The sequence below is a fragment of the Cetorhinus maximus genome, chromosome 18 (genome assembly GCF_964194155.1).
Source record: "Cetorhinus maximus chromosome 18, sCetMax3.hap1.1, whole genome shotgun sequence".
Classification (NCBI taxonomy): domain Eukaryota; kingdom Metazoa; phylum Chordata; class Chondrichthyes; order Lamniformes; family Cetorhinidae; genus Cetorhinus; species Cetorhinus maximus.
Genome location: NC_135896.1, coordinates 88,531,226 through 88,558,475, shown reverse-complemented (window position 1 = coordinate 88,558,475; position 27,250 = coordinate 88,531,226). Strand labels below are relative to the sequence as shown.

The following is a 27,250-nucleotide window of genomic DNA, read 5'->3' as shown; positions in this document are numbered from 1 at the left end:
CCCTCAAAGTCTCAGTGCAATATATACTTACAAAAGAGCATTAAATACAAGTGGTCACATATACAAGGACATGAGATGAATACTGGAATATTTGATCCCAATCCTTCGATTCAGCAGGTACAAGTATATTCAATAAATGATTGAGCAACTGCGAGCGGTATTCTGACCCACAGACTTTTGACGATGATGCTTTTCTCAATAGCTAATGTCTAGAAACAGATTTTTTTTTTTTATAAAGAAGTCAGAAACCACTTGAGGTGAGGCAATGCAGTTTTGATATAATGGCAGAAAAGTCTATTCAATTTCCCCCTCCCCAACCACGCCAAAAATAAACCTGTTTGGACAGGATGCTCATCAGGAAAGATGAGGTGGTTTGGTAAACAGATCCAGAAAAATTGGCTCAAGAGGATGACACACAGATCATTTAAAAAAAAAACACATAACATAAGTACTTTGTGTTCACCACTCTGCTGGGATCTGTGTGTGTGATAAGAAGCTTTGAACTGTACGCCTGCCTCACAGATAGTGGTCTCCACTTCAAGACCACAGAGCTTTTCCACTTTTAAACAGGAGCTTCAACCTTAACACGCGGGGAGAACAAATTTCTTCTCCCCTTCCTCACCTTCGCTGCTTTGGTCATCTTTCTGGGGGAAGCAATGGACTTGCAGAGGGGAAAAGAAATAATGAGATTTTTAGAATGCAGGCATGGTTTAACATGTCTTCATCTGAGACTATTTATAGTTTATTGGGAAGTGCATAAATCTGAATCGGTCATGCTTTTAGCATCTGCTAACGTGCTTGCTTCGAAAGTTGTTTAAATAGGTTACAACACAGGAGAATACAGACAATGTTTTTCTACTAACGGATGCAACTTGAACTTAGCCTCGACTCATAGTGACATGATTCTAAGCCAAAAAGTCAATGGGGATGGGAATACATAAAAAGATCTCTGATGCGTACAGTAGATAATGGGATTTGGGAGTAAGATGAATGGAACCCCACTGAATAGCATCGAGCTGCTTATTTTTGTTGTCAAGATAAATTTATGGATCTCGGATCCAAGTTTGAAGTTCGGCAATTCTCTAGGATGATAATAAGTGGCATTCAGTTCAAGCCAGTCTTTATGTAAAAGTGCATTCCCAGTGCAAATTTCTTTTGTAGATTCGTGCGTTGTACCGCATGCTGCTACAACCAGAAATTGTGCTCTAGCTCATAGGCTGTAGTTTTGCGTGGATTCATTTCTGCTCCGCAGAGTGGAAGCGTCCCATCCTGACTCTGACCTTCCACATCTGTATCTAACAGTGTCCGCTCATAGCTGTTAAGTCCTTGCCTGAAAGGTATAAAGGGAGGGAGCCCTGGCCTTTCCTCCACAGTGCCACTGCTGCTGAGACAAGAGTCCAGATTGGATGGGGTTTCAGTGCTTGAACTATTGACAGGAGAGTTACTGCGCGTTTTGCTGGGTGAGACAAACCACCACGGGTCTAGCCGCTGGCGATTTGCAGATGGACGTGGCCTTGGTACAAATTCCAACGTTTTGGGTCTTTCCAACGTGCAGTCTTGCTTTATGTTCCTTCGTCTTGGAGTGGGAGGAAAGACCAGATTGGGATCTGGCAAGCGAGGAACTTCTGTTGGGTCCCTGTTAGGGCTTGGTGTTTTACCTATACCTTAAACAAAATAAGTACACATGTTAATCCCTACCAACTGAGCATTTATTTTGTGTCTTCCAGCCCTTCCATTTTAACAACCACCCATTATATAGCTATGGCATTGAATGGAATAAGAAAAGGTCATTAAACGGGTTTCTCACAAAAGGGATTAAATAGATGAAGCCCATGACAAAGTTGGTTTTACAAGGTAGGAGTCTCTTTGCCTCTCTTATTTCCTTTTACACTTTCCCTCTGAACTTTCTACATTTAGCCTGGGTCTCACTATCAACCTGACATCTGTCAAATGCCCCATTTTTCTGCTTCATCTTACACTCCCTTTTTTAATCATTTATGGAGCTCTGGATTTGCTTGCACTACCTTTTTCCCTCATGGGAATGTACCTTGACTATACCCAAGCCATTTTGTCTTTAAAGGCAGCCCATTGTTCCGGTACAGTTCTGCCTGCCAGTGGTTGACCTGGATTTCCGCTCCCGGGTTGGCTGCGCAGAGTCAGGACGTTTCCCGGACCTGCAAACACAACCCAAGGAAAAGAGGCCCGGAAGTTGGGGTTTTCATTCAGGGCGGTGAGGTGGGGGGGGTTGGGGGGAGGGTGCACGGTGATGTCCGTTGGTCCACTGCCCCCAAATCGAGTGTGGATGCTGCCGAGTGCAGGCCAGAAGACCTGCGGCTGTGCACCAGCGCTGCGTGAAAGATTGAGAAAAAAAACGGCAAAACATCCCTCCAGCCCTCACCTCTCCCCATGCCAACCCATGCCACCTCATGCCCCTCTACCCACCCTTATACCTTCCATGCCAAACTATTCCCTGTACCCACAGCAAACAATTTTTTTTAAACACCCGAGACATTCTTTTCAAAAATTTAAAGGGCAGCTCTTTTAAATGCTTTGATGGCTTGACAGCTCCCTCTGACAGAGGTCTTATTGACAGTTCTGACAGGTCCCCTTGACAGGTGCTTAAGTTTTGACAGTCGATTTTGACAGGTATGTTGACAGTTCCAATGAGCTTGACAGTAATGAGTTTATACACTTTTTATGCGCATTTATGTCTACTTTTAACAACTGACCCCCCCCCTCCAGGACGTCCTCTCTCTCCAGCACTGTAATATTCTCCCTAATCAATGCTGTCACAAGTCCTCCATTTATTCTTTCTCTATCGTTCATGAACACTCTGTATCCAGAAATACTTAGTACCCATTCTTGTCCTTTTATTGAGTCTGTTCTCAGTTATTGGCAGATTTTCTCCTCTGAAGGGCATTAGTGAAGCAGATGGGATTTTATGATAATCCAGTAATTTCATGATCATTAGTAATGAGACTAGCAATTTACTTCAGATTTATGAATAAATTGAATTTAAATTCCTCCGGCTGTCCTGATATTATCTGAACTCGTCCCTGGAGCATTAGCCCAGCCTTCGGGTTATTATTCCATTCCCACTACGCTACCATACCCCTATTTTATTATATTAACCTGCCCCCCCGCCCCCGCACCTAATACCTTACTACTTCTCACTCTAGTGCTCTGTCTCTCTCACCTTGTTTCTCCTTTCTAATGCTACATCCTGGAGCCCACACTCCCACCAAATTAAACTCTTTCCAACAGCACTAGCAACCCAATGAGGACAATGAGCAACGAGGACATTGGCTCAAGCCTGAGAGGAAAAGATGTCACTTGGATAACAGACTCTGGCAGGCAGGGGCAAAAAAATAAATCAAACGGACTGATTGTGGCAAGTTCCCATGGGTTCCCTCTTGGCTTGGGGTACGTGGCACCGTTTGCAACGTCTAAAGGCACGCAAAGGGAGAGTCAACCGCTCAAATTCTCAGGTTAGCTCCGAAAGGCATCAGAAATTTTAACCTCAAATGAATGCCTCCGCATCATGAGGCACTAAAGTAAATGGAAACAAATCAACTTTCTGGAGTGGTTCATACCTTAAACTTTTCAGACAGGGGCTACAAAGAGGGGAAGGAGAACCGAGGTGGACCAGCTCTGTGGAGGACTTGCTCTTCAACTACCACAATAAATTTATCACATTTTACGTTAACCCCTGTCCCTGCCTCTGCAAACTCATATTTTTGCTCAAAGTGAAGAACACTGGCGGAGAGTGGCAGTAGTTTGAGCTGGCGCTCGTTTTGTGATGAGAATAGGCCATCAAATGATTCACCTCCACCCCCATCTCCCTGAACCCCATTCCGACTTCAGTTGTGTCCATTCCATCTTTCAGGCGCTGCAAGTGGATGAATTAGATGCATGATGTTAGGATGTGGGAAGAAAACAGATGGCAATGGTCCTGTCCTTCAGGTGCTTCTGGTTATTTGGCAATAGAAATGGGCGTCCAACGGATATTTGCTTCTTATTGAGTGTGCCTTTCATGGGTTTGCTGCCTCTCTCAAAGTTATCATTGCATAATGTGGACTAAGTTTCCAAGTTCAGGAGATAACTGTATCATGCAATGTGTGGGGCTACAGGAGGTTATTTACATGGTGTATTTGTTTTCTTTTAAAAAAATCATTGAAATTTTACATGGTGATATTTTGAAACACATCAGAACTCTGTTCTTGCCATTGTTTACAAGTACATTCAGCTACAGGTAGATTGATTATTCACAGATTTGTGTGCTTCGATTACACTATATACAGTTCGCAATGGCAACAAAGCCATCCAGCAAGTATTGTCATGGACATCATTACTTTTGTTAGGAAGCTGAAAGAACTGATCAATCTTCTTGATGCTTGGGGACTGGAGTGACTACAAAGGCAGCATGGTGGACTTCCTCTCTCCATCACCCAACTAAGGGTTGGATCTGCCTTGAGGAGGAGTTGGGAGTAGGTGGGAGGGTGAGGGTGAAGGAGAAGGTCGTGGAGGCATTTGCTGAATCATCTATTTTTGGCTATCCCCACAGTCAATCTTTACCTCTAATTCCAAGACATTAATGTAATACAACAACAAGCACCTACCTGTAACAATGGAACCTGAGGTACCATTGGATGACATACAGTTCGGAGTCTGAGGAATTTGCTTAATGGCACCATCAGAAGGAGTCCGTCTGTGACCCCAGTGCATTGTGGTGGTGGTTGTCGTCACGTGAGTTGGGGTCAATGATTGTTTAGGGTCACGTTTGAAGCGCTCAATGGTTATGTCTACTAACGGATGATTAGTAATAAACTTGGAGCTCTCATTCATTAAATTTGGGGTTGTGGGCATTTCATAAACCACCATCTCGTCACTATCTGAGCGTAACAAAGACCTAGTGGAGTTGCATTCAGAAATGGAAGACAATGAGAGCAGCGTCAACGAGGAAGACGGATCAAAGGATGGAATGACCAGTTCTTCGTTCTTGAAGAGCTTTTGAGAAGGAGGGCTGGTGCTCCTCCGCAATCGGCTGCTGCGCTGAAAAATGCCCTCCTTCTTTTTCTTCTCTTCCTTTGGTTCAACTTCTTCTTGCAAAATCTGACATTTCCCCAATTCAAGCAAATCAAATCCCAAAGCCACTGCAGCGAGGACGGCCCCACAACCCAGGAAGACAAGGTCACATTTCTTCCTTTGTGAGCTACGTTTCATGCTGTTGGTGGGAGTATGCTGAGGGGTGCTGGTGGCAGAGTTTACCGGAGTTGGGTCCTCATTATTGTCACTAACAGCACCCTCCCCTTCATCATTTCGGTTGCAAGGTAAAGCGAGGTAGGCTTGGTTGGGTAAAGCAGATTGTTGCAGTGTTGTATCAAAATCCTTAATACTATCACCATCTTCATGCTCTGCGGGTAAAGGAAAAGGATCTATGAATCTGGCTTGTTTCTGGAAGACATTCTCTCATACTTCACATCTCATTAGTATTGTCATTGTTGGACATTTAAAAAAAATCATAGCTGTTGGCATCATTTGGGAATTGCTCATACACCATAGCCTTTCATAGGACTCAACTCATTCAGCCCCCGAGACTCTTCCACTATTCAATTAGATCACAGATGATTTGCACCTTGGTTCCATTTACCTGCCTTAACTCCATATCCCATATGCTTACTCAACAAAAATCTATCGATCTGAGTCTTGAAATTTTCCATTGACTCAGTAAGCCTTTAGAAGGTGAGAATGACAGATTCCACTAGTCTTTGTGAGAAAAAGTACTTCCCGATTTCACTCCTAAGCATCCTAGCTCTAATTTTAAGACTATGACCTCTTCATCTGGATGACCCAGAGGGAACAGCTTTTCTACACCAATATCTACTTTATTGAATACCTTAATTTTAAATGTTCCAAGTAGATCAACCCTCAACTTTCTAAATGCAAGAGAAAACTATTCAAGTTCATGCAACCTTGTAATTTATCTCCTTCAGCCCCCATATCTTGCTGGTGACTCTGCACTGCACCCTCATTAAAGGCAATATATCTTTCCTGAGGTTTGATGTCAAAACTGAAAACATTATTCCAGATGGGACCTGATCAGGGCTCTGGAGGTACCCCCACCACCTCTCAACTTTCTATTCCAGTCTACTTAAGATAAAGGTCAACATTTTTTTAGCCTTAATATTAAAGTAAAATTCTGCAGATGCTGGAAATCTGAAATAAAAACGGAAAATGCTGAAAATACTCTGCAGGTCAGGCAGCATCTGTGAAGAGAGAAACAGAGTTAACAGATTGGGAATTACAACTCAAGACTTCATAGCCAGGCAATGAAGGATAGAAATAGAGCCCAGGCTTTATACACGTATAAGCTTTTATTTACACACACACTACATATCATGCCCCTCATAACAAAATAATAAGTTTCAGTTTGCTCCTATTTACTCTTTTGAGCACAATTAATGCCCATCACCCCAAGTACAATTCAATATCCAATTAACATACAATTAACATTGGGTTAGCCAATCTCAGCTGGGGCCTTGTTAAGACACTACAATTGGCCTCAGTGGCCATACATCAAGGGCAGATAAATGTGGATAATAAATCAGATTTTCCCCTCCCAACTGCTATGCTGCAACCTCAGTACATATGGATAATGTTGGCCTGGATTTTGCAATAACAGCAACAGTTGAAGCTATTGGTGCTCACAGTTATGATGGAGTGAATCAATAACAAATTTCAGTGTCCATACACGCGCAGCTAAATGTTGAAATCAGGAAGTTGCTGACCAAGTTGCCTTGTTCTTCCACCAGCTTCATTACACCATTCCTCATTAAGAGACTTGGCATTCCTGTACTTTCACACTGGGGTACTTAACGCTCAAAAATTTTCAGGCATGACCATTCAAGTATAAGTGGATTTTTAATGGTGTGATAAGTCTTGATTGTAAACAACCTCACTGGCACTGAAAATCTACTTTTACAATTGTGGCGTCTCATTCATTCAGAATTTAATTAGTGATGGAGAGTGTTTAAAACAAATTAAATTTTATTTTACTTGTTCTTTCTGATTCTTATCTCCCATACTCTCACCCTTGTTTCCCCTCCAATTTATTTTCTGTACATGATTTTACACTGAATTAAATATTCTAAATTACAATTCGATGCTTGGACACTGCATGTCTTGGTGAGGATTCTTCAATCTGATTGGTTAAAAAGGCACAGCATTGCTAGTCTTGTTTACATAGGTCCCAGATAACCTGCAGAGGGTGATGCACTGTTTTGGCTTTTTTAATTCCCACAAATTGCAGTGGAATGGCCCACAGAAAGTCTGTTGGTAAGTGTAATGAATGGCATGCGCCATTCACTACCGCTGACTGCAACATCCAGTCCAAAGAGTTAGGTCAAAGGATCTGTTGACACTCACTGATTAAGCCCATGCAAAAATGGCCCATTTGAATCAGGTACTAGTGGGTGCTGACCACTGCTACCCTGAAAAATTTAGTACCTTCAGCAAAGAAGGGGTGTTAAAAGGAAGGGCATAAACAATGAATGTAATCATTATAAGCAAAGTTACATTTGTAAAATGTTGCACATTTCTCGTACCCATTTCAACAAGGCTGGTAAACCCTGGGACAGTAGGAGCGGTTCGATGGTTTTTCCCCAGATTGGGGGCACTGGATGACCACTGCTTGTTTCCATCTGCCAGATGTTTAAGGCTTGGGGAGAGAAATGAAAGAAAAATAACTCAGTAATTGTCTGCACACGTACAGTTAGTAGGACATGCTTAAATATACAATTTTTTTTTTTCTGTTGTTAAGGCAAGTAGCCCTCTTCCCAATTCTCTCCGTGCCTTCGCCTTCTGGAGCCACACATTAGCTGAGATGTTTCCAGTCTTCTGTCAATATTGAGGAGTTAGCCAAGCAAGGTGACAACAGGCCAGCAAATATCCTTGTGATTTTTCCTCTTCTTGTGACTCCACTTGACATTACATATAGTGGCCCAGCCGACATCAAAACCTTGGGAGTTGCAGGGAGTGAAGGTCCCAGTCGTCAGCCCTCATCCATTTTACTATGGCACTGCCATGCGATGCTCCAGTTTAACTGAACACTATTGGACGTCTGAGGTCCAGCATGTCATGGCAATGAAGGACAACAATAGACAGCTTTTTGGTCTCTCAGGGATTCGAGGGATATGGGGAGCAGGAATCGAGGGATATGGGGCCTTAGCTCCTGAAAATGGAGTTAAGGCTGATAATCAGTCATGATCATGCTGAATTGTACAGCAAGCTTGAGGGACTGTATGGCCTACTCCTGCTCCTATTTCTTACGTTCAATCAATTGCAGATTATCTTTATATAAATTACCAGAAAAAGACACTGTTACCGTTAATGATGCAGACCAAGAGGATTAATCAGCTGACTAGTGCCCATGCAATCTGATTATCCACTCACACTGAAACTGTATAAAGTGTTATCAACATGACAGAATGGTCTCAAAGGCATTTATTTGTATTGTTAAGTGGCAAGACCAAGCATGGAGTGTATTTTTTTTACATGTCATGAAACTCTTTCGAGTTATCAACAGTCACAGATTGCAACTCTTTCGAGTACAATCACAGTTCTTGGTTTTTCCAGGAGTGGGACATGAACCCACAAACTTCTGATTCAAAGGCGAGGGTGCTATGAACTGAGCCACAGCTGACACCAATCATGTCAATTGGTTGTCAATGTTACAAGCAATTGGAAATCAACATAATGTCAACTGTTACAATGTTGATACTTTCTGCTCAACCTCTTATTTGTCCTGAGCTTTGCATTTACATCTTAAATGAAAGAAGGTGGGACTAAGACTCAAAGATTCACCAAACATGCACTTGTTCAATCAACCATTAGAGTAAATGTTCACATTTACATCATTAATCCTTTGGAAAACATGCTGACTGATTCCACAATCATTTAACTAACACTCTTACTTGTATCTCTTTCCCTTAAGCAAGAGGTGTCAGCTGTGGCTCAGTTCGTAGCACCCTCGCCTTTGAATCAGAGGGTTGTGGGTTCATGTCCCACTCCCGGAAACCAAGAACTGTGATTATACTCGAAAGAGTTGCAATCTGTGACTGTTGATAACTCGAAAGAGTTTCCCTTAAGCAAGACTATTGCACTAAGCACAACCCCAAACAACCTCTGGTAGGTTCAGTGCAGGAAGGACTAAGATGGTCCATTTAAAAGGAAAAAAATGACATTATTACATTACTACCCATTATTTAGTTCCTATGATTAATATAACCTGCTATAACACTAAGGAACTCCATCCTATGATGAAGTTCTGTGCAGAAGGATTTATTAAAGTAATATATACTGGGATCATTCATCGAGTCCATTCTACACATAAATGCTATGGCCAGAGCTTTTCCGTCGGCGAGCTGGGGGTGGGGCCCGCTCGCCGACACAAAAATGACGTGGGATGATGTTGGGCGGAACCCCTGACATCATCCCGCCCCATTTAAATATTCAGGAAGGCGGGGGCGCAGCAAAATCAGCTGTCCGCTCGCCAACCTGTCAATGGCCAATTGAGGCCATTGACAGGGTAGTTAACCCAATTAAAGGCCCTGCCCGTCCAATCTTAAGGTTGGTGGGCAGGCCAGGAGCCCCAGCGGGCTTCTGAAAAAACATGAAACCTCATCCACCGGCGGGATGAGGTTTCACGTCTGTTTTTAAAAAGTTTAATGAAGTTTTAGTCATATATATTAACATGTCCCATCTCATGTGACATTGTCACACGAGGGAGACATTTTAATAATTTTTTTATTTTTCTATTTTTGATGTTTCTAAAGCTTTGACCGATCTCCCTGAGACAGCACTTAGTCTCGGGGAGATGTGCGCTCTTTTGCGCGCATGCACGAAAGAGCGCACTTTGACAGTTGGGGATTCCCCCCCCACCACCCCACCCCGGCACAGGAAGCGCATAGCGCTTCCCATCGGGCAGCCCGCTGGGTGGGCCTTAATTGGCCCGCCCACTCATGGCGGGGCCCGCTTCGGCGGCGGCGATTGGCTGCCCACCCACCGCCGAGCCGGTCGGGCCCGCCCACCCGCCCATCAAGGGCAAAATTCTGCCCTATGTGTTTGGATCAACTTGCTTACAGTTTAGGAGGGACGGTGGCATAGTGGTAATGTTGCTGGACTAGCAATCCAGAGACCCAGCTAATGTTCAAATCCCAGTACCTCAGCTGGTGGAATGTGAATTCAGTTAATAAATCTGGAATATAAAGCTAGCCTCAGTAATGGTCACCATGGGGAGAATTTTCCCCCCGTTGGGGGGGTTTGTGCGGGGGTAGGCGCTAACCCGATTGATACCCCCGATCGGGTCTGTGCCGCCATTTTACGTGGGCGGGCCAGTTAAGGCCCGGCCAATGTGATGCTCACCCGGAAGCGCTGAGCACTCCCTGCGCAGGCGGGGGGGGGGGGGTGGGGGTGGATTCCCTGAGTCAGAGCCTGTGCAGAAACCTCCCTGAGGCACAGAGGAGATTAATTTAAGTTTTAAAAAGCTGAATAAAGGAAGGAAAAAATTTTAAGACATGTCCCCTCATGTGACAGTGTCGCACGAGCTGGGACATATCAATGAATTTTTAAAACATTTTTTAATTCAATTTATAAACACTTCATGAAACCTCATCGTTCCATGAAAAATGCGAAGGCCACCTGGGCTCTTCACCTGCCCGCCAACCTTAAGGTTGGACGGGCAGCTCAGTTTATTGCTTTAATTAGTTTTTAAATGGCCTTAATAGGCCTTTGACAGTTCGGCAGGCCTGCAGCCGAGTTGGCTGCGCGCCCGCCGAACTGAAAATCTAAATGACGCGCGGTGACGTTGGGACACCAGTCCGACATCGCCGCGCGTCATTTTACACGTTGGTGAGCTGGCCCCGCCCCCACATGCCGACCCGAAAATTCTGCCCCATGAAACCATCATTGATTGTTCTGGTTCACTAATCCCCTTGAGGGAAGGAAATCTGCCATCCTTACCTGGCCTGGCCTACACGTGACTCCAGACCCACAGAAATGTGGTTGACTCTTAACTGCCCTCTGAAATGGCAGGCTGCTCAGTTCAAGGGCAATTAGGGATGGGCAACAAATGCTGGCCTTGCCACTGACACCCACATGCCATGAAAAAAAATAAAGGGAAAAAAAGTCCCATCTCGCATCCACAGATGTGTCAGGCTGCATAGCAAATAAAAAGTAGACACATTTCAGGGTCTTCACTGCAAGGACAGCCCCAGTTTTCTATAGGACAGGTTATCACACGTAAAAAGCCATCTCTACGGCAACTTCAGAAAAATGGCTTTTCATTTCATTGAACACACTCATTTTCCAACTGGTGCAGCTCCTTTTAAATTATGGATTTCCCAACAATAAGCATTAAATTTATCCATGAAAAGAGAAGGGCAATTCTGTCTGAACCAGACCAATGTCCCTTGTACATAAAATACATCCTATGGCTCTCTCTGGAGGTGTTTTGTGTAATTAGACTGGGGCTTTCCATCAAAGTTTAAGCCAGGCTCATCTTCAAATCAATTTACATCATCTGCCTCTGTGTCCGGCAGCAGCTTGCAATGCAATGCAATCCCCAAAGCGAATTCTCTTCTTTAATTTGAAGAATGTTCATAGTAAGTAATGTGTCACTGGCCTTTCCGCTACACTCCACCTCCAATTTCATACACACCAAGGAACTGCCACATTCTACAATTGCTAACTCCAGTTAAACATTCCTAACAATCAAAGGACAATGTGTCGGTCCCACCAGGAGAATATCTAACTTCCTCTGAAAAATGCTGAACAGGATTTCTGTCAAATTCTTTCATGGGATCCAGGGAACAAAACGTTTCACCTTCAAGCAAAACAAGAAGTCTCTGAACACTAGTCTCCTCAGGCAGAATTGATTAAAAAATCACTTGTTCGAAGAAAAAAGGACTTATTTGGTGGGGGGAGGGGGTCGAGAAGGAAATAAAAGCTGGAATGTACACTGTTAGAATAATTAACACCATGCAGATTGCGTGTTTTATGTCTCCTCCCTCCTGTTGTGTTTTTAGTAATGACATAAAGGCTCCAATCACTCACTAAGCACACAAGAACATTTATACAAAGGCAGAAAGCTTGAACACATCAGCAGCGGAGCTGTGTGTGCTGTGTCCTGCTCCAGGCCAAAGTGAAACTGAGACTAGATCAAAAGACAGGCTTCTTCCCTCGTGATGGAATCCTGCTATCCCTTAAAGATATATTACAACATCTCCCACCCACCCATTTAAAGAAAAAGATTAGATTGCAGGCCACATTGAATCAGTCCCTTGATTTAATCCCACAACCTGCACTATGAGGATTTGGGTAACCCATTATTTGGTTTTGAATTTTTTTTTTTGAGAGTAGATTAAGTTTCTTAATTGCAAATTGGGCACCGGAGGTTTTAACTGGTATTCGAATTTTACACTTAGTTCTATTTTGCAAAATGAATAATTAAAGTTTCCAATGAATTTCCACAAGCCGCATACAAAATATTGGATTTCAAGCCATAACTCCCATCCCTATTTTAACCCGGTTTTGCACCACATCTGGGTTCAAACTTTGCATTACAAAAAATTTGCAAAGCAGTACAACTGTCCTATGTCAGCATTTATGTTCGACATGACCCTCCTCCCACCCTGCTTCATTTAACCTTATCAGAATACCCTCCCATTTCTTTCTCCCTAGCTTCTCTATGTTATTCACCTCAACTACTTCACGGGCAGAAATTTCCCCCCATCGGGGGGGCTGCACGGGGGCGGGCACGAACCCGATCGGCACCCCCGATCGGGGCCGCGCCGCCATTTCATGTGGGCAGGCCAATTAAGGCCCACCTGGCATGACTCGCAATGGGAAGTGCTGAACGTTCCCTGTACAGGCCGGGGGGGAGGGGGGGGGGGGGGGGAGAGTAGGCTGAGTCGGGGCCTGCGCCCTTTCGCACATGCACATGTGGCATCCTGGGCTTGATCAATAGGGGCAAAGACTGCAAACCAAGTGTTTTAACCTGTATAAAACACTGTTTCGGCCTCAACTGGACTATTGCGTGCAGTTCTGGGCACCACAACTTAAATACTGATTCCCCACCTCTGGGTGCAAGTATCTCCAATTTGGCACTAACTGGCAACCACACCAAAATGGTCACATTGGTGCCATAACAGGGCATTCTTGAGATTGAGGCACCCTGTGGAGTGGAGTATCAGGAACTTTACTCTGCATCTAGGGACACAGAACTTAGGAGCAGGAGTAGGCCATTCAGCCCTTCGAGCCTGCTCCACCATTCAATAAGATCATGGCTGATCTGGTTGTGGTCTCAACTCCAGTTTGCTGTCTGCCCTCATAACCCTTGACTCCCTTGTCTATCAAAAATCTATCTAACTCTGTCTTGAATAAATTCAATGACCTAGTCTCCACTGCTTTCTGGGGAAGAGAATTCCACAGAGCAACAACCCTTTTGAGAGAAGAAAATTCTCCTCATCTCTGTCTTAAACGATAGACCTCTTATTCTTAAACTGTGTCCCCTGGTTCTAGTCTCTCCCACAAGTGGAAACACACGGTATCCACCCTATCAAGTCCCCTCAGGATGTTATATGTTTCAATAAGATCACCTCACATTCTTCTAAACTCCAACTGGCATAGGCCCAACCTGTTCAACTTTTCTTCATAAGATAAGCTCCTCATCCCAGGAATGAGCCGAGTGACTCTTCTCTGAACTGCTTCTAATGCAATTTATCTTTCTTTCAAATAAGGAGGCCAAAACTGTACGTCACATTCCAAAAGAGCAACTGATGTTGATAGTGGGCGACAGAACTGAAAAATGTTGTTACCAGCCACAAGAACTCTCACCTAAGCACAAAACCCACACTACAAAAGGGATTGGTATCATCTGCCTAGAACCAGCTAGAGGAGTTACCGAATCTGAAAGGGTGATCTGGCTGTGGTCTCAACTCCAGTTTGCTGCCTGCCCCCATAACCCTCAACTCCCTTGTCTATCAAAAATCTATCTAACTCTGCCTTCAATAAATTAAGTGACCTAGTCTCCACTGCTTTCTGGGGAAGAGAATTCCACAGAGTAACATCCCTTTGAGAGAAAAAAAAAATCCTCCTCATCTCTGTCTTAAACGATAGGCTTCTTATTCTTAAACTGTGTTTATAGGAGTATAGAGGCAGATAAAAATCACTAATCCAATGTAACCCTAAACCTACTTGATCATCCAAAATTAATTAGGGAAACTTTTCCAATAGAATTAGTTCAACAACATGTAGCAGCAGCAGGTACACCAATTTCACCTCATTTATTCCGTGAGGTAGGTTCAAAACACTTGTGGCAACATTCGAACAGCGTAGCAGGCACAGGACCTACAGCTGGACCTGTGGGCCTTGCTTGATCTCAGGGGACGTCTGCGAAGGGCGCCCACATAAAAACCACTCAGCCCATCAATTCTCACCCCATGGCAGCCCCTTACATTCACAGCTGCCAGCACTTTACCTTCAGAGATCACAGTGTTATTCAAACAGGGCGCGAATTTACTTCCTCAGTTAGCCTCAGTACCCCCTCCCCTACTCCAGAGCAAATGTTAGCAGCTGTTTAAAAAAAAAGTGTCAACACTGCTGCGGTGAGCATGCCTTCCGCTGCCAAAGCCCTAAGCTCTGGAATTCCTTCTCCGTTACTCTACCTCTCTTTTCTCCTTTAAGAAGCTCCTCAAAATCTAATTTGATAACGTTTTTGGGCATCTGCCCTAAATATCCCCTTGTATGGTTTAGTGTCAAATTTGGTTTGGTAGCACTCCTGTGAACAGTCTTGGAACATTTCACTACCATAAAGGCCCTACAGGTGGTTGTTATAAACCAGGGGGGTGCCACGCTTGCAGGAAGCACACATGTCGGAGAACCAGGGTTTCAATGTTGTAGCTTATCTCCAACCCACCCTCCACGTGGTTGCAGTCTACTACTGGGGTCACTGAGTGACCCCCATAAGAAATCTTTGCAGTTTATTTTTAAACGAAGATGCACATTTTCCTCTGAAGACATTTGGAAAAGGATTTTTACTCATTTAGAGTCGCCTGTAACATTGTAGGATGGGAAACAGATAATGTAAACAAGCAGAGTGCCGAGATTGTACAATGCTTTTCTCTTACCTATCTTCCCCACCAGCAAGTTCCTTTTGTTGTACAGAACTGGGGCCCCACGTCCAGCCTTTCTTTTTATGCCCCTTTTTCTCTTCCTCGTCACATTCTTCTCGCTGAAACGCTGAACTGCGGCCCCAGGTCTTATTGCCTTCACCTGGTGTTACTATGAAGAGGTTAAAAAGATGGCCGTTTATCCCAGTAGTTTCATATCAGTCACTGGCAAAATAATTTAAGGTTATTCAACATGTAGGAATTTTATACAAAACATACGAATTGTCCAGCAATGGTATACATTTAGCACAACTATCTGCAGGACCAAACATAGCTCGGATATTTTCTATCAAGCATTAAGAGCCCTGTCACCTGACAATCATGATCTCCTTCCTCAATTCTTCCCAGAGGTACACCGCGCTAAGATCTTCCAGTACCCTCCCTCACATGGTCACTTTTCGGAGGCAAACCCAGGCACTGCTGGCCTGTAGACTATTTGAACACGGGGCAGGGATGGGACTTCACCAATGTCAGGACCATTCCCACCCTAAACCCATCACACCGGAGTGACATCATCCTCGCCGATTCCAGCCATACTTACAAACCATAGAGGTGTTCCCCAACTCAAGCCACAAGATAAAAATGGAGGGGCAAAGCCATTCAGCTAATCCAAGCCCAGCCAATGAAAAACATTCCTTTGGTCTCCCTCTTTCCCATTTGCACCATGGCATTTTGTCTCCAGCTTTTGTCTCCTCTCCCAGAAGGTTCATTCCATGTGTTGGATGACAAAGAACTTTCTAATATCGATCCTGCTCTCAAGGTTAACCTAAAGTAATGTTCTTTGCTAATTAGCACCAAATTATAGGCAAATTGTAGGAGACTTCATGGGACAAGCTACTCCTAGATCTGTCCAGTTTCAAATGACCAACACTTCCATTATCATCTATTGCTAAAATCAATTTTTAACCTAGGCCAATACCTCGTTGTCTAAATGGATTCCCAGCAAATTCCACTGCGGAGCCACTGCCTCTGTACTTTGGTTTGCAAAGGCTGGGTGGAGTGCAGGGGGGTTGTGGGGGGAGGGGGTTCTGTCTGGGGGTTTCTCTTTAAGCCTCGGGAAGTGAAATATCTGCTGTCAGGAAGAGAGAGCAGTCAGTGGCTGTTAACTCTGTGGCTATGAATTTCAAAATGGGCTTGGCCTTTCAAAGTATAACTGGGCAACTTTAGGGTTGATAATGGGACAGCAGGCACCCAATGAGGTTTAGCACATTGAGCAGCCAAAATTATTTCATCAGACCTAACGTCACGATGTAAAAGGTTCATTAACCGACTGGAAAGTACTAAAATCAGGGACCCTCACCATAATCTGAGTTGAACTAAGCAAGACTCCACTCTGAACAGGGTGGATGAATCATGAGTGGCTGCCCCTTCCTCAGCACTGTGTCCCCAGGAAAACATCCTGTGCTCTTTGTGCAGCCGGCAGAACTTCACTGGCTTCTGGTAACCAAGCTCAGCACCTTCAACCCTCATGAGCAGCACACTGTGAACGCCAGTATTAAGAAAAATCAGCTCACCTGTAGTAGGCAGGTGTATGTAGCCCCTTAAGGGGCAGTGGTCACAGGACCACACCCACATTAGCATTTTCACTGTGTTTCTGAAATCTACTTTAACTTGACACATTTGATTAGATAAAGAGAACACTCTTCTTGCAAAATCTTCCCTTTGTCACCAACTGAGACTATGCTCCAGACTCTTTATTTACAGTTTGGTTATTCAGACTGGGGTCAGTACAGCAGTCCAGTCTCATGCATTTCTAACTAGTTCATACCGAAATGTTTACTACAGGGAACTGCGCAAACCTAAGGGGTATCTATTGTTTTGTAAACTATATAATGCAAGTATTGTAAACTGGACAAATACTCTATTTTCTTTAAATCACTTTCTAGTTTACAGCTTGAATTATATGATGTTTAACATTACGGTGATTACCATTACTCAGATACTTGAGGAGTGTATCCTTAAGTGGGATCCTGAACTACTTTCAGTGCTTTTTTTTTTAACAACTTAAAGGGTCCACTATTCCCTCTGTAACTGAGATCATATTTTAGATGTAGGACTTATTGTCAAAGTAAAAATCAAGAATTAGGAGTGAGAAAAAAGCTGCACTGGAAAGGTGCCTGAATTAAATGATTCGAGGTGAATTGACATCTTTAAAGAGGGAGCTGGATTGATACCTGTTGAGAAAAATAAATAAGGATTGGAGAAATGACTGGCATTGTTTGATTTATTTTACTCAGAGGTGCAGGAGATATTCCTTAACTAGGGAATCAATAAGTGGTGTAGAGAAGTCCCAGATAAAAGAATCAATTTCTGAATGGAGCTGATGTGATGATTCGAATCTGAACTTTATGTCCCTAACTTGCTAGAAACCAACATGGTTTCTGTTAGCGAAAATCACTGTTTGCTAAAAAGAACTATTCAAAATGAATGAAATTATTCAAATTAATTTAGAGAACTAAAACCATCCCCTCAACACGCAGAAGAAAGGAGAGGTCATTATCTCCCCACAGCTGGATTTGAATTCAGATGAAAGGAGCGCATTCCAACTCCTTGGGCAGTGTGTTTGCATTAAAGATGGGATTTAACATTTCATAAACGGCATAGGTGGGGGACTGCAAAAAACGTGCAAAAGAGAGAGAGGCAGGCAGCGGAGGGAGGGGGAGGGGAAAAGGGCGGAGGAGAAAGCGGTGAGGAGAAAATAGGGGGGAGAAAATTATGGGGGGGAAAATGGGGGGGAGGGGGGGGGGAGAAAAGTGGCAATGAGAAAAGCAGGGTGAGAAGGTGTGGGGAGCACTGAAAAGTAAAGCAGGCTCCTCCACAGATGGAGCCATGATTAACGAGTTGAGAGAGTGCTGCTGCAGAATGAATCTGGACCCTCAAGCTTTTCCCACTGCCCTGCAAGAACATGGGCTGCTTTCTACCTGTAAACTGCACCATCTAGTGTCCGAAATGAGAACTGGCCAACCAAGGCCAGTCGTGGCTCCTCAATCCACTCCCTGATTTGAGAGCCAAACCTGCCTCAGAACTGATCTTGGGAGCTCCTTGAAGTGGTCACCTGCAAGCCATTCACAATTATGAGTACAAAGCAGATACTTAGGAGCGTGTTGCAACAGAGGGACAGTTAGAGGTTATCAAATACAGGAGCAAAGCAAAAGAACGTCATTTGATCCCAGAGTGTTGCATCCATACAACTTGCAGGTGTACATTTAGGAGATACGTGAAAACTTCAACACTTTTTGTTTTTAAGCTCAGCAGTTGGGTAGAGTTTTGGCAATAGTTAAAGATGTGAAATATGACGGGAAAATAGGATTGTAGCAAATCAGGTGACAGCCTGGGTATCATTAATGTTAATGTTTATTTGTCAGTTTGATATCGATATATTAAGTGATATAAATATTATAGAGTGTAACAAGTGGCCACCAGTGAGGTGCAAGGCAGAAACTGGACTGCCGTATTCTGATGCATATTAAACTATCTTTGGTTCGTTGCTGACTTCAAAATGATTATATCTGTAATAAATTTGGAAGCAAGACATGTACAACATTTGCCTCACTAGAAATGGCGTGGACGTTCCATACTCTAAAACCACTGCAGTACTCACGCTGGATTGCCCTGAGTCGCGGGATGATGGTGGGGCTCGCTGGAGGACTTGAACTGCTGCTGATCAGACTCTTCCTCTTGTCCAGGGTGGGAGAGGCCTGCACGGTGATCTTATGCTGGAAATCTGTGGAATATTTGAAGGCCAAAAGAATTCAAGAAGAGTTGGAGAGAGTTGGGGGGTGGGGGAGGGGCAGTGGAAAAGAGGGGAGAGTGCAAGGGAGCAGGCAGGATCAGAAGCGAGAAAGGGGAGATTTAAGAGCAATTACCTGCCTTTCAAAGCATTGACCATTTGACACTATTGACAGCATTGACACTAGCACTCCCCTTTATTACCCATTCGAAGCATCCAGCACTGCCTGTGAACCGTTTCGTGAGAACGTGCGGGTAGTTCTGGAGCAGGAGAATCAGAACGTGTCACCTACCAGAGGGGAGACTGATCCGGTTGCCGTCCTTGAGCTTGAGCCGGCTCTTCTTGAAGTTGCCTTTGCGTTTCTTCACCTTGGGCTTCTCCTGGTGCAGCTGGTGGAAGATGATGTTGAGCTCCCGCTCTAGAATGTCGATCTCTCGCTCGGCCAGCTCTTGCTCCCGGCGCCGCAGCAGCTCCTCCTGGTTTTTCTGCTGCAGAGCGGCGCGGGACAGCTCTTCCTCCCAGGTCCGCAATTCCTGGTTAACACAGGAAGTTCATTAGCGAGAGAGTTGACGCCAAGAAGCAAAACTGGCCAGGCTGACGCTCACCGCTAGAGATGGCTTCTGTTCCCTTTTATACTGGGCACAGCTCGGAGCACCGGGTATACAGGCAGGTAAATGTTGCATTACACCTGGGCTCAAGGTTTAACAGGGAGAACCCAGCGCGTGCGGTGTAACTTGTGTTCTGCAAGCTGGTTTATCAACCAAGATTCATTTCACTTTCCGTTAATGCAACTCAGGCTTTCAGTACCTCAAAACTGTGGAGCTCCTGATCTCAACAATCCAAGCCTGGCAACAAAAAACACTCTCATTTGCTTTATCCTTTTGCCTATTCCTTTCAACCTTCATGCCATCCTTCACTGGTATCCCTGAATCCTGACCTGGTTTCTCAATAATGGAGGCAACTCGGGCTTGTGAATAGGTATAAATTGTGATGCCATCAGCACCAATTGTGGAGCCTCTGAGCGGCTCCTTGAATTTGTACAGGAGCTGACAGTCCTTTACTGTCAGGTATCTAATTAACTAATGTAGTGGAGTCAGACACAGTTTAATCTCTACCATAGCATCTCTGAATGGGTTAGAAAGGAAGACTTGCATTTAGATAGCACCTTACATAGCTACTGGACATCCAAGTCAGCCAATATAGACTTTTGAAGTGTAGTCATTACTGCAATTTAGAAAATGCAGCAGCCAATTTGCTCATAGCAAGCTCCATCACACAGCAGTGTAATAATCACCAGATAATCTGATTGTGTGATGTTGATTGAGGGATCACTATTGGTCAGGACACTGGGAATAACTCCTCAATCGTTCTTCAGGCTAGTGCCATGGGATCTTTTACACCCACCCCAGCAGGCAGATGGGATCTCAGTTTAATGTCTCATCCGAAAGACAGCACCTACAACAGCGTAATGTTCCGTCAGTACTGCACAGGAGCGTCAGCCTCGATTTTTTTTTGCGCTGAAGTCCTGAAGTGTGACTCGAGCCCAGTGCTTTCTCACTAAAGAGGCAAGAATGCTACCAACTGGGCCACGGCTAAAATGTTATGTAAAACCTTGAGCAGAGGGGGTCCAAGAGACAAATTAAGAGAACACCAAAATCTCTGGCTGCTGCTTATAAACTATGTAGAGGGTGCTCCCCAATGCTTGTGGCTGTGATGTATGGTACTCTATTGGTTCTAATCAAGTGTGGTGCTAACTTAACACGCACGTGAGAGTCAAAGCTGGGACTTTGCTGGTACATATCAGTCAATGTCACAGCGTGGTGCATTAGCTTACCTGGGTAATCAGGGAAAGCCAAAGGAATGAACTGAATAAATCAAAGAATTCAACAGTTAAAGTAAATAGGATATTTTGAAAAACCTATGTAGCATTTGTATTTTCAAGTAAATAGGAGATTAGCCTCATTAGCACTCAACTGAAAAGTGATTGCTCTCAGACCAGGGGGCTGCATTTTAAGTGCTCCCGCTGGGCATGTCTTGGGCAGTGGGGCAAGTAAAATAGGGCGGGTGGGCGGGTGGCGGGTGCCCACCCACTACCTACCTCCTGTGAGAATGGAATTTTTTTTAAATAAAAAAATATTTTTGGGGGAATATTGTGTTATTCTGTAAAGAAGGCTGTGTGTCGGTGTGCGTAAATGATTTAATTAAACTGGGGAAAGGTTACTAGAAGACAGATTGTCTGGGGGGTTTAAAACATGAAAGGATAGAGGTGTTAGGTTATGCATTTGTAATGAGAAAGGTTAGATCTAACATTTGCATTTTTAGATAAGTTGAGAGTTTGTTTGAATATCAAAGGGAGCTCAGAGGTAGAAAGAAAAAGGTTTGCATCTTGCAGGAGTTCCATAGGTAAACAGAAGAGGATATATTACATTTTATTGACCCAAAAGCAGAGACAAAATAGAAACATGCAAGATTTTATATTTGGAAGGATTTGAGTTTCAAAGAGGTGTGAGAATAATGGAGCCTGACATGAAAGGGGTGGGAAAGGTATTTTAGAGTTACTGTGGAAAGCTTAAGGTAGTTGGTAACTGATGGCTATTAGCTGTAGCTGTTGGCTGTGTGAGGAAGATCTTGGTTCTCCCAGCTCTAGGCGAGGAGAAGATGCAGTTTGAATCAGCCATCCAGTCAAGCCAAGAAAATCTTGGGCTGCAAAATGCAGTCTTGTTCTGAAGCTTTGGATTTCCACAGCAGGGTGGGAGAGAGTTACGCCTTTATTAAAGCTACAGCAGTTTGCCTTGGGTAATATGGCTGGATTTTTATAGTTAAACATCTATGTGTTGCCTAGAAGGTGTTTACTTGTGGGTCTGACCATGTGGAGAGTCTTTTTGGGGGAATGTTTTGTAAGACTAACTTTAATTGTGTAACTGTAATCTTGTGTGCTTAAGTTTTCCTTTATTCTTGTTAATAAAACTTTTACTTTTAATGTTTAAAATCCCAAAAGTGTTACTGGACTTCTTGATGCTGAGATGTTTCCTTCTCAATTCCAGAATACGAAAAAAAAGGATACGGTCCGTAAGCCAGTTTCCCTCTGGGAATTGGTTTGCACAGTAATTAAATATCTGCTATGGTCATAACACTGCCCATCCCTGAGCTCACCTCCATAATACAGGGGATGGGCAGGTGCTGAGATCAACAGCCCTCCCACCATATTTAAATAAATAATTAGGGGTCAATTGAGCTTGTTACCAAGCAAATTAACTCCAATAATACTGTCCATGCCATAAAACAGTTCTATCTTCAGGGGCTGCCCTTTGCAGATCGGTGGTGGGGTGTGTGTGTGTGTGTGTGTGGGGGGGGGGGGGGGGGGGGGGGGGTTGCAGCCCCCTAAGATTGACTCCCCCAGTCTTCCTACCTGCCTGTTGCATTAAACCCACCACCCCTCGGACCCCCCCACCTAACCTGCACAAACCCTCCCTGCCCAGATCCTGGGGTAGAATCTTACCTATGGCAGGCGGGTTGAATGGGAGCGGGTGGGGGCGGGGCCGATCGCGATGAGCTGCGTGCCGCCATTTTACGCAGGTGGGCCAATTAAGGCTTGCCCAGGGTAATGCGCGGCCAGTAGCGCTCAGCGCTACCTGTGCGGGTAGGGGGGAGAAGGGAGAGTTGGGGCCCGCACTGAGCTGCCTCAGGGAGATTAAGTGGATTAGAAAAGCTTTTGAAAAATGAAGTTAAAAATTAGTTAAATGTCCCCTCATGTGACAGTGTCACATGAGCTGGGACATGTTTGTGAAGTGTACAAAATTTATTTATTAATTTTATAAAACCTTCAGGAAACCTCATCCCGCCCATGGATGAGGTTTTCTGGAAAACGTGAAGGCCGCTTGGGCTCTTCGCCTGCCTGCCGACCTTAAGGTTGGAAGGCGAGCGTTATTAATAGGTCAATTGCTTTCTTAATGGCCTTAATAGACCGTTGACAGTTCGGTGGGTACGCAGCCACCTCTGGCGCGCGCCCGCCAAACGCAATATCGAAATGATGTGCGATGACGTCGGGGTGCACGCCCGATGCCATCGCACGTCTTTTTACACGTCGGCGTGTCGGGCCCTCCCCCGCACGCCGACGGCAATATTCTGCCCCTGGACTTACCTGGCTCCGGGGATCCATTGAGCCGCCTTCTTCCTCGTTGCAGTACCAGCAGTGCCCACTAATATGCTCTTGGCGCTACCGGGACTAATGGGAGCTTTCATGGGGCTTTAACCAATCGGATTGGCCAGCAGCTCCTTAGGGCGGTACTTCCTCCCCAGTGAGGGGAGGCAGGCCCACATTGCCCCTATTTAGTCTGCCCGCAGCACATAACGTTGGGGGGGTGGGGCTGGCTCCATGCCAGCTTTGCTTCCAGGGGTGGGGGTGAGCCATCTGCCCTCTGGTAATATTCTGCCCCAGAATCCCGCAGGGCACAATAGAATAATGTATTCCTTTAATACCGCTTTCCCCAACAGTGCTGAATTCTATAAAGGGACATGCCACCAGGTTCAACCTTGTTGCAGTTGGTTGAGGATGCATTTCTAGCATAGTTGAACTATAGGGCATGATGTGAGTGACTAAGACAAACCAGAAATGGATGAAAGCAAATGTGATAGGGAGGTAAAGGAGGAAGGAAGGAAGGAAGGAAGAGAGAGAAGTTACTGCAGCAAAGTTTAAATGTCCTACCTTCTCCTTTTCCCGGAGTTGCTCAAACATTTCCTGGATCTCCTGTTTCCATTCTTCCTGCAAGGAGTGGAATGAATCCTGCGGCATTTCAAAGAAGCCAGATTCCTCGATGGCAGTGAGCTGATCCAAAATGCAGCTGAATGAGGGGCGAGAGTGCGGATCTGTGTTCCAGCAGTCTGAAGCAAAGCCACCAAAAATCCACATTCAGCTATTTATTTAAATACAAATAAAGTGTTTCTCCTCTACTGAGAGCTCTTGGCTCGTTGGGGAACCTGTCCCTGGGCCTCTGCTTAGGTCACTTACAAACAAGACAGGCCAGAAAACAGCCCAGGGTTGACACACCTTCCAATATTTCCTTCCTTTCCTTATGGAAACTTAACAAACTGACTCGGCATCTCAACTAAAGCAGTCTGGTGAAGTTCAGGCATTTGACGTGTATTTCACTGCGATATGCCTTGGCGCACAGATCAATCTTCTACTGGGGAAGGGGTTTCAGCCCGGTGTGCGGGTGCGTGCCCAACACGCACAAGCGTGAAATAGCGCGCGGTGGTGTCGGGCGAGCGTCCCAATGTTATTGCGCTCTCGCGCGATCTTTCAATCAGTGGGCGGGCGTGAGAGTCGGCAGCACAGCCACCATCAGTCAAGAGGGCTATTCAGCCCATTAATTAATTAATTGAATTGAATTTTTTGCTGCCAGTCCAACCATACGGCCAGGCTGCCTTTGCATTTTTCATGAAACCTCATCCACGAGCATCCCTGAGGCAGCTCCGTGTCTTCAGGGAGCTTTCGCTGAGCGCGCCCCTGCACATGCGCAGACTTCAGTGCCCGCCCTCCTCCCGCCCCCACCCCAGCAGCACTGAGGGTCTCAGCACGCGTTTCACGGCGGCTGGCCGTTAATTAACGCAAAGGGGTTGGTTTTACGACCACTCCCAGGCCCGTCCGCCCAACGAGGGAAAAATCCTGACCTGGTTTTCACCATTCAGAGGGTCCAAGACCACCTCCACCTCTCCCCCCATCCTCCCATTGAAAACTGCATTGTATTCCGGACGTAGCTGGAGACAGTGCCATCCTCCAGGAACATAATTTTCAAATTGTGCCCATACCCGTCCCCACCCTCACTGGCAATTGAAAATCCCAGTCCCTTGTTTCCTCTTAACAGTTTACTTTCCCATTTAGTTTTGTATCATCCCCAAACATGGATACATTATATCTGGCCTCTTTACCTAAATCACCAATATCACCCAGCTGAGGTCCATTCACTGATTCTTAATTTTTGCATAACATACTGTACAATTACTCGTCATATCTGTCATCTCTGCTTAAAGCACTCATGACCTTAGACTAAATAGTCGCTCCATTCCCTCCCTGATAAGCTTTTCTTTACGGTCTCGATTAGTTTTGAAGATGCAGTACCAGACAAATAGAGGCACTACGCCACAGGCAAATCCCATTAGTGATGTCTTAGGGCTTGGATGAAAATTAGGATAGATGTGGTTCAGATTGCGAGCGTACGCCCACCGAATGAGGGCTGGGTCTTCTATCAGCTGGGTCCGCCTTGGGTTGATGAGCTGGCTCAGATATTGCAGCTTAAGGCAGGCATGGATGGCGAGTCTCTTCTCTTGGGCCCAGCGCTCCTCCAGGCTCAGCTCCAGGTACTCGCGGGGTTCAAGGGTGAGAGGCCGGGAGGCGAGCGACGCCTCTTTATAATCCACCATGGCTTCAACAAAAACTTTATGCAGCACCCCACCAGTTACAACCTGTCAATTTGAAAATGCCCTATTTATCCCTGCTCTCTGTTTTCTGTCCATTAACCAATCCTTCATCCATGCTAATATATTACCCCTAACCCCACCTTATCATGCATAACAATGTTTTAATGTGGCACCTTATTGAATGCCTTTCTGAAATCCAAACAGAATACATCCACTAGTTAACCTTTATCTAGGCTGTCAGTTACATCCTCAAAAAACTCTAACACATTTATCAAACACTACCAGGTTCAATTGAGGCACTCAATAGGGAATTGGATTATTATCCGAAAAGGAAAAAAAGTATGCAGGGCTAGGGGGAAAATTCAGGGGAGTGGCATTAGGTGAATTGCTTCTGCAGAGGGCCAGAAGAGACAGGGCAGGCCAAATGGCCTCCTTCTGTGCTGGAACCATGCTGTGATTCTATTCTATGAATACTAGAACATTTCATAAAACTCTGCTGGTCTGCCTAATTATCTTATTTTCTAAGTGCCCTGAGACCACTTCCTTAGTAATAGAATCAAGCATTTTCCCAACAACTGATATCAGGCTAACTGGCCTATAGTTCCCTATTTTCTCCTTTTCTTGAACAGCCACGTTACATTATGCTATCTTCCATCCACTGGGAACATTCTGGAATCTCGGGAATTTTTAATGATTACAATCAATTAATCCATGGCAGCCTCCTTTGTTTCATTCTTTCATGGGATGTGGGCGTCGCTGGCAAAGTCTGCATTTGTTGCCCATCCCTAATTGCTCTTGAATTGAATATTTTAGACAGCAGTTAAGAGTCAACCACATTTCTGTGGGTCTGGAGTCACATGTAGGCCAGACCAAGTCAGGATGGCAGATTTCCTTCCCTAAAGGGCATTAGAGAACTAAGTGGGTCTTTACGACAATCAATGATAGTCACCGTTACTGAGACTTTTTAATTCCAGATTTATTAATTGAACTTAAATTCCATCAGTTACCATGGTAGGATTTGAACCCATGTCCCCAGAGCATTAGCCTGGGCCTCTGGGTTACTAGCTCAGTGACATTAATATCCCTATGCCATCATTTCCCCCTCTTTCAACACCCTAGGACGTAGGACAACAGGTCCAGGGGACTGGTCAGCTTTTAGCCCTATTAATTTCTCTAATACTTGTTTACTCACTATATTCATTACTTTAAGTTCCCCACTCTCATTAGGTCCATGCTTTCCTGGATTACCTTTCTGGATTATCTTTTGTGTCTTCTACAAAATATTTGTTCAACATCTAAGCCATTTCTTTATTCCCCCATTATAATTTCTCCTGTTGCACCCTCCAAGGGGCCTACATTTACTTTCACTGCTCTCTTCCTTGTTATATACTTGCAGAAGTTTTTACAATCTGTTTTTATATTTCTTGCTAGTTTACTCTCATATTCCATTTTCTCCCTCTACCAATTTTTGGTCATCCTTTAATGGTTTCCAAAAGTCTCCTAATCCTCAGGTTTACTACACTTCTTGACAACATTATAAACCTTTTTTTTTAATTCATTATTATCCTGAACCTTTGGTTCGCCATGGGTGGATCACTATTCCCATGGGGTTTTTTAGCTCTCAATGGAATAGATATTCGTCGAGAACATGAAGTACTTCTTTAACTATTCGCCATTGGGTCATCTGCCATCATATCTTTTAACCTAGTTTCCCAATCTTCATTAGGCAACTCACCCTTCACATTTATGAAACTGATTTTATTTCTCCTCTCTTTCTAACCTGCCTTTTTCCTTCAGAGCCAATCGCAGACCTGCTGGACATTTTGAGCATTTGGTTTTTTTTTGTTTTGGAACAAAGATGAGCCCAATGTGAAGT

General features: G+C 44.6%; 1 protein-coding gene across 1 annotated transcript in view; it reads right to left on the bottom strand.

Moving 5' to 3' along the window:
- Nucleotides 1-232: 232 nt before the first annotated feature.
- The window catches only part of map3k9 (mitogen-activated protein kinase kinase kinase 9), a 129,587-nt gene continuing 102,569 nt past the window's right edge, over nucleotides 233-27,250 (bottom strand). The window contains exons 5-11 of the mRNA XM_078563137.1: nucleotides 23,663-23,838; nucleotides 19,250-19,490; nucleotides 18,829-18,951; nucleotides 15,186-15,339; nucleotides 7,605-7,717; nucleotides 4,620-5,414; nucleotides 233-1,664 (exon numbers count right to left, since the gene is read on the bottom strand). Of these exons, the coding sequence (XP_078419263.1) occupies nucleotides 1,186-1,664; nucleotides 4,620-5,414; nucleotides 7,605-7,717; nucleotides 15,186-15,339; nucleotides 18,829-18,951; nucleotides 19,250-19,490; nucleotides 23,663-23,838 (2,081 nt within the window). The 3' untranslated portion in view covers nucleotides 233-1,185. The remainder of the gene's footprint in view (nucleotides 1,665-4,619; nucleotides 5,415-7,604; nucleotides 7,718-15,185; nucleotides 15,340-18,828; nucleotides 18,952-19,249; nucleotides 19,491-23,662; nucleotides 23,839-27,250) is intronic.